Here is a 12,808-nt window from a genome sequence, read left to right on the forward strand (position 1 = left end):
ATTCTTCTTAGCGCATAGAACATGTCTTTCTATATTTATGCCTTTTGTTCTTTTCTGGCGATTCATGAACGTTTGCAGGCTTTCCAGCTTGTATTTTATCAATAGGAGTCTATTTTAAATATTATTAATACATATTTAAATACTTCACTCATTTTGGCATTCTTAGAATCCCTTTAATAAAAACCTGCTTGAGGTAAATTCACTTCTTAAAATTTGTGTTTATTTGCTTATTTTTACTTTATGTGTCTGAATAAAAACATTGTAAGTGCCCCACATGCATGTGTTCCCATGGAGACCACGTGGAAGTGTTAGATCTCCCCTGGGACTGCTGGGAACTTAGAACTGAACCCAAGTCCTCAGCATGAGCAGCAAGTGCTCTTAAACACTGAGCCATGTCCTCAGCTCAGGAACTCACCTTTTAACAAACTGTTAAGTATTGCTAATTTTTTAATCCTTCAAGTAGCAGTGCCACAGTATTAAATGAGGCAGGTACAACTTCTGTTCATATTTGAAGACATTAAAAATTATGTTCCAGATAAGTTTTTAACTTTAAGTAATCATTGTGGGGTTTTTTTAATGAAAATTTCTTATCTCATTGGAGTAGAAGAACCAAACATTTAAGCTCTTGAAACAACAACAAAATCAAATTTATTTTATTATTAACTGGCATGTTTTCCCTGCAGATTGCTGCTTCAGGACAGTCACAATGTGGAGGCGCTCAGAATGCTGGCTCTATATTATCTGTGTAGGGAAGGGGACATAGAGAAGGTGAGTTGTATTGTGTGGTTTGTTGCCTATATCAAGATAAATGTCATCACACATCATTATACATGCATATGTGAGTATCATTAGAAGCTTGAAGTTCTAGCTTAGAATGTTTAATATAGTTATTTATTGGTTGCCAGAAATACAAAGACTTTAGCTTCTTATACTAACTAGTAAAGCAAAAGCATGGAGGGAAATTTCTCTCAAATGTTTTTAGTTTGTTTATGGAGTATGTTCATTTTTAAATAGATAGGAATGTTCATATGCAAAGTATAATTGAGAGTATATCTGCAACTTAGGTGGGTTTAAATGAGTTAGAAGAGCTCAGGATGAAATCCTCATATGAAGGTACACCTGTTTCAGTAGTACTACGCCCACTCATTAGACACTGGCAAAGGAGTGCAAAATCTGTTCTGCTGCCACCCATGCTATAAGAGGGCTATGTGTTTAACTGGGGTAATGTGACAGTACCTAAAAAGTAATTTAGGTCAGTGGTTCTCAACCTTTCTAATGCTACAACCTTTGAATACAGTTCCTCATGTTGTAGTGACCCCAAACATAAAATTATTTTCATTGCTACTTCATAACTGTAGTTTTTCTAGTGTTATGAATCATAATATAAATATCTTGATGGTTTTTTGATGGTTTTGGATGACCACTGTGGAAGGGTCATTTGACCCCCAAATGTCACAACCCACAGGCTGAAAAACACTGCTTTAGAAGACACTTAGAAGAACCTCAGTAGATCAAATAGTCTGTGAACTTTCCATTTATTACTGGGAGCTGAGGCTATAGCTGAAAGGGAGGGATGTTTGCCTAGCATGTGCAAGGCTCAATCTCAGCCCCAAAAGTAACAAACAGACCAGAAACAACCACAAAAATTACTAACCATGTTCATGATTTTTCTATTGCGGAAACCATTTCAAACATAAGTTCGGCCATCTATGCAGTTCGAAGGCTCATGTAATGTTTTTGTAAATGTATTATCATTCAAACAGCCTTTGTGGCATGACTTGATTATGACTATCTTTACCTCTCCAGAGGCTTCTGTTCAATGATGGGTATTAACAAGAAATTATGTATAATTACTGGAGATTTTTAAAAAACAACAGAAGCTTTCAATAGATTTTAAGTTATCTTTCAATATATAAGATTCCATTAGGGGACCTGAAAATACTCAGTATTCAGAGTGTTTTCTGCACAAAGATGAGGATGCGAGTTTGGATCTCCAGTATGCATAAAACATCAGGCATGGTGACCCAGGCTTATGTTCTAGCACTGAGGAGGTACACACAGGAGGGTGCCTGAGCTCACTTAGCAGCTGGTCTTGCAGAGGTGATAAGCTCCAGATTCAGAGACTCAGTCTCAAAGGTAAGGGAACAGTAGATACCCAACTCTGGCTTGCCCACACTCACATGCACACAAGCATTTGCTCATGCCTACCCCACACGACAGCACACATGCACACATGCTGGAAAGGAGAAATGTGTCAAAATCAAGGTCTCTTAAAATACTAGAAATAAGAGGCTGGAGAGATGGCTCAGATAAGTACATGTTGCCCTTGCAGAAGACTGGGTTCAGTTTCCAGCATCCTCATGGTAGCTTACAACCATCTGTAACTCCAGTTCCAGGGGATCTAACACCTTCTTCTAGCTTGCACAGGCAGCAGACACAAACAGTGTGCATACATGTAAGCACTCACACATACACATGAAATAAGTAAATCTTATCAGTGTGTGTATATGATATACATATATCAGTAATAGCACATTAGAATATATTTTTATGTATTAGTTTGTTTTTTCTTAATCTATTTTAATATTAATTCTGTTTATGTTGTTTTAGGCTGCTTCCCAGCTGGAAAATTTAGGAAATGCATTGGATGTGATGGAACCACAGAATGCTCAGCTTTTTTATAAGATTACAATAGCTTTCAGCAGAACCGTAAGTCTGCCTACTAGCCAGACTCTATCATTACGATTCACAGTTAGTCAGTGGGTGGAGCTCCGAGGAACATATGACCTGGTGGGAAACTGATATGATCTAAGTATGTCATCTGTTCCCAAGAAAGGAGACCCAGGAGATTCTAGCTGCTACTTTCCATCCTTCAGGGACCGTGAGGAAGAGGGGCTCTTGGAACTAGAGGGTGCCTTCCAGGCAGAGGGAGCCAGAGTGCAGTGTTTGGAGTTAGGGTGGTCTGTGCTTCTGTTCTATTAGAAACCCTTCAGGAAAATCCATTCAAATGGATAACAGAGGGTTTCAATGGAGAAAAGGGCCAGTGTCTTGTGTTTTTTGTTGGTATAATAAAGGCATGCTTTTATTATGAGCATTCAGTAAAGGCAAAATGACAGGATGGAAGAAAAAATAAAACAGAATGACAAAGCCAGTAAAAGGAACTAGAGCTTTGAAAGTTCAATGAACTATCAAAAAAATATATGGGAGAAAATAAGCATAAGTAAAGGAGTTTTCAAGTTAACTTGAAATGAAAAAAATAAGAATGTTAATTGCTAAACTGTATAAATTATCTTATTTTAAAACATGTAGGATGTATGAAATTTAGAGAAAAAAAATTCTGAAATTATAAATTAAAGTGGTTTTTTTTTTGTTTTTATATGTGTTACTACCAGACACAAGTTCATTCTTCTTAGAACGATTATAGAATTGAGTTTATTGAAATATTCAGAGGAATGTTTTACTCTTAAAAGTCAGTATGTTCAACTGTTATTTTACAACATTGGCATAAATAAATTTTTGTTGATGTTTTTTCCAAAAAGATGTAAGCCATGTCTTTTAAAAATATTTTCCCTGTTGGTACAGGCAGTCTTTAAGGGGAAAGGGGATATTTAGTTAATTACACACACACACACACACACACACACACACACACACACATATATATAAACCTTAAAATAAATATTTTCTTATCTAATTTGTAAAAGAATCGTAAAAGTCATGTTTTGTACAATGAAATCATGTGTGGCAAGATGGTGCTATCATGAAACAGTATTAAAATATACAACTTGTAGCAGATCATATACTGGTTCTTGATGCAGTGTCTAGATGACAGAAGGCCCTTTCCTTCTTAAATAGTTTTTAATTCCCTTGTCTTCCATCCTGTGCATTTCAAGCTCTATGTAAGTGTAGGGAAAAGTAGATCATTTATTCTGAGTGCAGCTGGACTTTTTGTCTAAATTGCTTTGTTTTGTTTTTGTTTTCTTCTTTTCAGTGTGGACGCAATCAACTCATCCTACAAAAAGTTCAAAGTTTCCTAGAAAAAGCATTCAGTTTAACCCCCCAGCAAGCAGAAATTGCTACAGAGCTTGGCTTCCAAATGATTCTCCAAGGCAAAGTTAAGGAGGCCTGGAAGTGGTACAGGACCGCCATGACGCTGAATGAGAGCAACATCTCTGCAATCACCGGTAAGCAGACGCAGACGACGCACTGACAGTTCCTCTAGGGAACCCCCTCTAAGGGCCTGCCCACAGAAACAGAGACTCTGTATCCAGTTTTTATAAACTGAACTATCTCTATTATGCACAAAAGGAAAGGTTGTATATCTTTAAAAATAACGATTTACATCACAAATACCATCTTGAAGGAATGGATTCTAGTCAGTTGCTTCTATCAAGTTGTGAAGTGTGCAGGAAAGGATTTAGTTTCAGGCTACCAGTCTTCTTCCCCATTCCTACACCTGCTGGGTTCTTATTTTAGTTTTTCCAGTCTAAAACAGGATTGTTGGGATGGGAGAAAATGTTAACTTGTTTAGTTGGTTGGAGTAAACCTTGATGGTTTCTGTTTGATTCCAGGACTTATCCGATGTCAGCTAATAGATGGGCAGTTGCAGGATGCCGACCAGCAGCTAGAGTTCTTCAGTGAATTCCAGCAGTCAATGGGGAAGTCTGCGGTACGTACGGCATTTTAGACCAGAGCTGTTACTTATAAAACATGAAACTTTAAGTGACTGTTCATTCACCCTTAGCTCTAAGTAGTGAATGAGCATTAACTTTAATGTCTAATTACCTCTGTGCATCTCGACTTTAAATGTTTCCTTCAATGATCCTAAAATTACATTCAGCTAATACATAGATTTGAATAATTTTGTATGAAATGTTTGCATGGTTTATTATAAATAATACTTTATATACACACTTGAAATCTAAACAGAAATGAGTATCTTATAGACAAAAGGAATAACCTATTTCTTATTTTTCAGGAATTAATGTATTTGCATGCAGTTCTTGCTACAAAAAAACATATCCAACAAGAAGAAGTTATCAACTTGTTAAATGATGTTGTGAAGACTCACTTCTCACACTTAGACGATTTGCCTCTCGGTGTACAGTATTTTGAAAAGCTAAATCCTGACTTCTTACTAGAAGTTGTTACGGAGTATCTAAATTTCTGTTCGATTCAAGTAGGTAATTCTGCTTTTTAACCCCAGGGTTGCATCAGCGTGCCCCAAAGACAATGCTAACAAGAGAGTCCTTCTCTTTACTGTGTTCAACCTTCTCTGCAGCAGTAGTTAGCATTGGCGATTCTGTTATCTATCAATTTAGCAGAATCATGTAAATCAGCCTTTATAGAAAGGATGACTTCCAAGTAATGAAAATATTGATTTGTAAAAATTTGTTTACAATTTTTTTAAACTCAGTTTAGAAGTATTTGAGGAGCTTAATTCTCATGCTTGCTACATATTTGAGCCTGATGGATAACATCACCACGTGCCATCTCACCTTGGGCAAAACTGGAGTTCCTTTGTAAAACTAATGAAAAATTTCCCGTGTGAAATCAAACTGCTCTGTGTTAAATATGGACCACTGACTCTTCTTCCTGCTCCTGGGAATGGCACAGAGAGCATCTAGTTATTTAGTTCAAAGAAAAATCATGTCTCCTTCATAAGGTAGATGTTTACTTTTAGATTAGACCCTTCTGGTGTGAGAAGTTCCCTGTGCTTGTTCTGGATGCACACTTATATGTGATAATAATTATATATATAGATTATATGTAATGTATAATACATAATATGTATATATAATAATATATAATATATATGCCCTGAGTGAACGGTTAGCAAATACCATGATCCACCACTCACACCTTTGAGTCCAAGAGTAGGACTCCACATTTATTTCTTGCCAGTTTATCTTCTCATTCCACTGTGTAGTGTTGTTATCATGTTCCTTTTAGCTCTTGTCCTCTGTTCTATATGGAGCCTTATTTTCAGCTGCCATCTGCTTTCTCTAGCTTGGAGATAATGACGGTCTTTTGTAAGCATTAGTATTTTTGAGTGGCAGCACTAAAACCCGTGAGGCACAACCCGGGCACCCCTTCCTAGGTGACATGACACATGCACTAGGCAGCGTCCCTTTGGTACTGGAACTAAGCACATTTCAACACAGGTTTTTCGCATGGGGCCCTCCAATATTCATTGCTAAAACCAGGGACTTGGGGAGTGGCATGCATGCAGAAAGGGGAGGGAGGGTGGGATCGGCAGGGGAGGAGGGAGGGGCTTATGGGGGGATACAAAATGAATAAAGTGTAATTAATAAAAAAAAATTTAAAAAAAATTAAAAAAAAAAAACAAAACCAAAGTTATTAGCATGCCCCTGATTTACAGCCTTAGGTGCCATGTTAACAGTGTAAATAAGAAAAATGGTCTTCCTTTGTGGAGATGCCATTCCTGGCTCCATTTCCCCACCAGTAAGAGTGTGACCACCTGCCCACCATCACAGTCAGTGGGAGGGGGAGCAAGGCAAGACCGGCCAGGGATTGAGACCTGCTCAAGCAGCAAGTGAGCATGGATGAAAACAGACTCTCAGGAGACAGGCTTCAGTGAGACAGCTCATATAATAAACCTTTGGGGAGTGGGTAAGGGTTTTTAGGGAGACTGTACATCATTAGGAGGGCCATGGAACCTCATCGCATAGGGAGGCATTTCAGACATTGCTGGACATAGCCTTGTAAGGAGAGGAAGTCCACCCTGGCTGCCAGGCCAAATAACTTCCAAGGGGCAAGGCTGTAGGTGCAGGGCTGTGTGGGCTGGGATATGCAGGCCCAGGGTGGGGTGGGGGAGTGATCCTCCTGAGAATCTCAGGACGGGATTTCTGGGGTTTGGACATGTCTTCACCCCATTCTTGCTGTAGACTGGCTCCCCAGGTTTTATGGCACCCTGGGAGCTCTGGGTCATACCATTTCCCAAACTGTGCTCTCCTAGAATCATATTTAATGATTAATTCAGGCTAATGGAGCTCAGTCTCCCAAGTCAGCATCCATGCAAGTTGCTTGGTAGTTTGAATGCATATTTCAATATTCATTCAGCATGTAGCCTTTCTGCAGCTGGGAGAATGTGCTTGGGGAAAAACAAGTTATAACTGTTGCTCCAAGACCTTTATTCTAAAAGCATGAGGCAGATATCATAAAAAGCCTGGGTAGTCTAGTAGTGTGTGGCGTAAGGAAATAATAGAACCGGGTAGAGTTGATAAAACATTTATGGGGAACGGTCAAAGTAGGCCTTACTATAAAAAGGAACTGAAGGTGACCTGTGGAAACAGCTTGTTTCAGACAAAGGAAACGATTGATGGAGGTGCTCGTAGGGGTACAAGAGAAGGAGTGGACTAGACTGTGAGTGGGAGGGGAGAAGTCACAGAGGAGAAAATCACACGGGAAACCAGGACGGGCGAGGTTTCAGTCCTTGAGTACTTCAAAGGATTTCTTTGTTAACTGTGCTAAGAATGAACCAAACCATAGGGAGTTCACAAAATAACATATTACTTGGTAGCTAGATCTGTAATCCAACTATACATCCTGTTTTCCCCATAATAGAATTTTTATCTGCATATTATAACTTGGTCAGCTTCATAATGCTGTTTCCATTTGACAAAAGTATCACTGGCCTCAGCAAGAGTCCTTGTTTCTTGGCATCTTTCACATACAGTCTTCTTTTAATTTTTAACCTAACAAGTATTATCTCAAAGAGTGTCTCTAGACTTTAGTTTTTAATCTTTGACTGTATGGGGAAATCCTAGTAGAACAATGGCTATTTTTATATGGGTGATACGGGCTGCACCTTAATTCTAGCTCTTAAGTAGCAGCAGCATGAGGACTGTGAGGTTGAGGCCAGCCTGGGCTGCACAGTGAGGTGTACTCTCAAAACATAGCAAACCACATAAAATAGAATAAAAAAGTGAGAGTTGTTCTTGGTATTTCTTAACAAATGGCAAGGTCACTATTGGATACTTACCGTTATTTTACTTTAACTATTGTTCTGGTGAGGAATATTTGTGTTAACAACTTGTATTGTTGCTGTAACAAAATACCCAAAAAAAATCAACTGAAGGGAGGGATTGAAAGAGGGAGGATTTCTTTTGGCCCACAATTTGTGGGTGCAGTTCAACCTGATAGAGAAGATATGGCAACAGGAATGAGAAGTTCCGTTTACATCACATCCACTCAGGAGGCGGAGAGAGATGAGTGCTCGCACTCAGCTCCTTTTCCCTTTGTGTTCAGCCCAGGAGTCCAGTTCATAGAATGAACTCACCCACATTTCCCACCTCAGTGAACCCACTCTAGAGACTCCTGCACAGGAATGCCAGAGGCCTCTCCCGGGTGGATCCCAGCAAGTGAACAGTCAATATTAACCATTGAAACTGTTAAAGAACTTATCAGCTGGGCATGCTGGCATGTCTGTAATCCCAGCACTCTAGAGGCAGAGGCAGGTGGACCTCTCTGAGTTCGAGGTCAGCCTAGTCTACAAAGTGAGTCCAAGACAGCCAAGGCTACACAGAGAAACCCTGTCTCAAAACAAACAAACAAACAAAAAATTACAAAAGAAATTACCTAGCTTCAATCCAGAGAAGTATAAAATTCTGACCTTGAAAAAAAAAAGACCCTAAACTCCATATGCTGGAGTCTAGCTCCAGTGGGTTCAAAGACCCCAAGGACAGAGATGTGACATTGGCTCAGTGAAGGAGATAACCACCAGCTTGCTGTTGCCGAGATGGTCCCAAATAGCTCTAGCCTCTCTGTATTTATTTCACGTCAAAGTCACAAGGCGTGCACTTTCAGTTTTATTTCCTCAAATAACTAGATAGTTTTATTTCCAAGAAACTTAGACAATGATTCTCTGAATGTTTTTTCATAAATATCTTTCTCATACACTTTTTTTCCTAGACAGATATTAAACCTATAGCCTCTTAATTTAAGTACATCTCCATGATCATTCTGTTCAGCACACTGTTTATTAAACACCTAGTACAAGTTTTATCTAAATCTACTCAAAAAATATCTGTGTTTGTGTCCTGTACAACCATAGCCAAGATAGATAAGGACATTTATTCTGTTGGCATATGAGCTGTTTGACTTTCCTGTTTTCTAACTGCTTGAGGTCCTGGCACCTGTACAGATGAGTTTCTTCTGGACTACTGAACTCATGTTTATATGTACTCATTAACTTCTTTAAACCATTCTTTTCGAGAGCTGTTTTCTGAATCAGAGTAGACTGTGCTTTTTCTGAGAATAATTATATACCTCAAGAAACTGTATGATTTCTATTTCGTCTTTCTCAAAGTGTTTCAGGGGTCTGAATTACTGCAGGAATCATCATCTCAATCCTGTCACGTGCCTTTAATACATCCACTGTAGAATTGTTAGGAGATTTCTGTTGTGTTATCGCTGTACCCAGTGCAGACAAAGTGAAAGGAAAAGCTGTCAAGAACATACAAAATGTTGTGCTTGAGAAAAGGGATGACCATGGCCAGTCCAGGAAAAACATCAGAGGATGCAGATTCTGTCACACCACTGCTTGCCAGGCATGCAGAGGCTTCTCCTCAGGTGCTTTCCACAAGGACAGCCATCTGAAAAGCACGCAGATACCATTCCCTGGATCAGAGCCATGGTTTCCACCATCCACAAAAGAAGCAGCACTTTTAAGAACTACTAAGAACTACTAAGCACATGTGCTGTGGAGATCTGAGGAAGTTGGGATGGTTTAGGTAATAATTATATCTTGAGTATCTGTGCCTCAGCATAGGGCAGGAGATGCAGGACTTGATTGTTAGCTACATGGTGCCTATGCAGAGTGATCTTCTGTAGGAGCATACAGTCATCCACCTGAGGGAAAAAAGAGACTGTACATCAGGTGAAGGGAATGGAGATGGTGGTCCTTCAGGCCAAAGGAAATGCATCTGTGAAGCAATGCAGGGAATTCAAGCAAGTAGTATCTCTCAGTTGTCTTTTCTTTCAACAGATGTTTACTTGATAAATTTTGAACTGATAACTGTTTGCATGTGTTATTAAAATAATGATTAAATAACAATTCCCTAATTATCTAATGGCACAAAACCCAACAATAGTTTCTAAGTCTATTCATAGACGGCTAGGGAGATAATTTAGAATTTGTCCAATTATATAGCAAAGGTAATGTGGAAAAAAAGCAAAAGAATTTTTATAGAAAGTACTAGTTCCTTCTAGTCACACTAAAATTAATGTGTGTTTAATCCTGGCTAAAGGTGGTTATACACTTAGAAAATGATCTGATTCACTTTGTTTAGCCTGCAGGCCCCGGGCAGCCTCTTTCTCCGATTCTCAGGCATTGTTCTTCTGTTCTGGAGACGATTATAAGAAGTGTACCAGGTCTTCCACAAGCTGTCTACTTAATGGCCAAAGTGAAATATTTGTCAGGTAATACATACCTTAGTACTTAACATAATGTAGGAGTTTTGATTGTGGTGTTGGTAATGACAGGGGTAAATAGGTTCTGGACTCCACTCTAGGGAGAACAATCACAGAGAATGCATATTTTGTCTGTGAATATATATGTTTAATCTGAGACTGAAACAGAAATGCAAAACCTATTATTTTAGGTTCATTTCATGCCCATGGTCATGCAAGTGACCCTAATTACTTTGCTGTTAGTCTTTCTTTTTCTATTAGGTTTTCACTTGAAAAACCTATAAAATAAAAGAAACTGTCCAAAATTTAAGAAGATATTTGAGAATAAATAGAAACATCAAAGTGTAGGATGTATGTGCTTTAGGGAACCAAGTACATATTGGAAGCTCCTTGAGCAGAGGCTTGGTATGAAGCCGCAGTTTCGCAGATCTCTTGCAGCAGTGACTGTTCAGAGCTGGACCGTGTACTAGGACCCATTAGAGAGGGGAATAGTTTACAGCATCCATGCTACACATGAAAGCCTTCCTTTACCACTCACCTCTTGTATGTTGTTAAATTTTGTTTTTACAGTTTATTGGGAGTGGGGGTTTCAAAACTGTATAACAACTGCATTTTGAGTGTGGCTTAGCATTTTAATTCTGTTTTGCCTTCATAGTTCTCAGCATCAGACATTATAATTATAAAGACCCCAAAGATAACGATTTTGCTGATGGGTGGAAATATGTTTAGTAAGTTACTGTACTATCTCTGCCAATAATTTTCCCATTAATTCTATACCTATTTTCTATACCTATTTAGTTCTATATCTATTTTCCCATAATTCTATATTGTGGGAGGTCAGTGAGTAGGCTGAGCTCTTATAAACTAAGAAACTGAATTCAACCCTGTTTTTTTTTACTGACAACAGGTAAAAATGAGGTGCATTTAAACAGAAAATAACTTAGGACCCTCTTCTCCCCCCTTGTAGAAAGACTGGGTGGGAAGTGGGCCTTGTTATATCTGCTTAAGCCAGTATTTGGGAATGCCGTGTACAATTCCACGTGGATTGCATCCCAAGAAGTGGTGGTATGTGGTCTGTGCTGATGATGCCAGAAGAAGTCTCTTTCCAGCCCAAGAGAGAGGCTTACCCTCTGGACCCTCAGCGTTCTTATCACACTAATCTTAACCAACGTTGTAAGGTGAAGTAGATTTTTAAGATTTCCAGATTTTTTTAAGATTTTTAAGGAGAGCCAGGTGGGGTGGCACACGCCTTTAATCCCAGCACTCAGGGAGGCGGAGGCAAGCGGATTGCTGTGAGTTTGAGCACATTCCAGGACAACCAAGGCTACACAGAGAAAACCTGTCCCAAAAATAAATAAATAAATAGATAGATAGATAGATAGATAGATAGATAGATAGATAGATAGATAGATAGATAAATGCATAAATAAGTAAATAAATGGCAACAAAAAACAACAACAAACAAGATTTCCAGATACTTAGCAGATGGCAGGTGTTTTTGTTTGTTTGTTTTGTTATTTGGGGGTTTGTTTTTGTTTTTGATATTTCAGTTGGTGTTTAAGGCATTTAAATCTATATCTTATGTCTTAAAATTTCAGTAGTGTATCCTTGACCTTTTTTTTTTTTAAATTTTACACACCGTTATGTAGCCCAGATTTAGAACATGTCCTCTTTGTTAGTGTAAATGGCACTGCAGCATTCTAGGTTTATAAATGTGTCTTTGTCCTAGTCACTTCTGTTTCTGTGATAAAACAAGAGCAATGGTGATTTATAGAAACGGGAGTTTATGTGGGCTCTTGGTTCCAGAGGGGTAAGTCTGTCTCCTGGCAGGGAAGCATGGCAGCAAGTGCAGGCACGGTGGCTGAAAAAGAAGCAGAGATCTACGTCTCCAAATGAACTAGAAGTGGACTGAGGTTCAAGACTCTAAGGACCCACCCCCAGTGACATATTTTCTGCAGGAAGGCCATCACTTCTAAACCTCTCCAAACAGCACTGCCAACTAGCTACCAAGACTTCAGATGCTCAAGCCTGGGGGAGACAATGCTCATGGAAACAAACACAGTGTCAAAAGCCATTTTAATGCTCTTATAAACAACACTTCTTTAGAAGGAACATAAATATAGATTCTTACTCCTGCCAATACACTGGGGACTAGCTGTCACCCTTTACATTTCCCTGGTTTGCTGTGACCAAGGGTTGTCCTGACAAATAGGCCTATTGTGACTACAAGGAAGCTAGCTAGTGCAAGTAGGAACGGAGGCCTGGCTTCATGAACAGAGGAGTTAAAGCTCGGAACTATAACTGCTTGTCCTCCGGGTCCTTTGTGGGGCTTCTGCCTCTGAGCGCTGAAGCCTCACCGGCGTTGTTTCCCTCA

The 12,808-nt window shown here is 39.1% G+C and overlaps 1 protein-coding gene across 1 annotated transcript in view; it reads left to right on the forward strand.

The window, feature by feature from the left end:
• The window catches only part of Ttc21b (tetratricopeptide repeat domain 21B), a 72,049-nt gene that overhangs the window by 15,334 nt on the left and 43,907 nt on the right, over positions 1-12,808 (forward strand). The window contains exons 7-12 of the mRNA XM_055600383.1: positions 684-768; positions 2,611-2,709; positions 3,992-4,184; positions 4,572-4,669; positions 4,979-5,179; positions 10,314-10,443. Of these exons, the coding sequence (XP_055456358.1) occupies positions 684-768; positions 2,611-2,709; positions 3,992-4,184; positions 4,572-4,669; positions 4,979-5,179; positions 10,314-10,443 (806 nt within the window). The remainder of the gene's footprint in view (positions 1-683; positions 769-2,610; positions 2,710-3,991; positions 4,185-4,571; positions 4,670-4,978; positions 5,180-10,313; positions 10,444-12,808) is intronic.

The sequence above is a fragment of the Psammomys obesus genome, unplaced genomic scaffold (genome assembly GCF_907164565.1).
Source record: "Psammomys obesus unplaced genomic scaffold, mPsaObe1.curated_primary_1811, whole genome shotgun sequence".
NCBI lineage: Eukaryota > Metazoa > Chordata > Mammalia > Rodentia > Muridae > Psammomys > Psammomys obesus.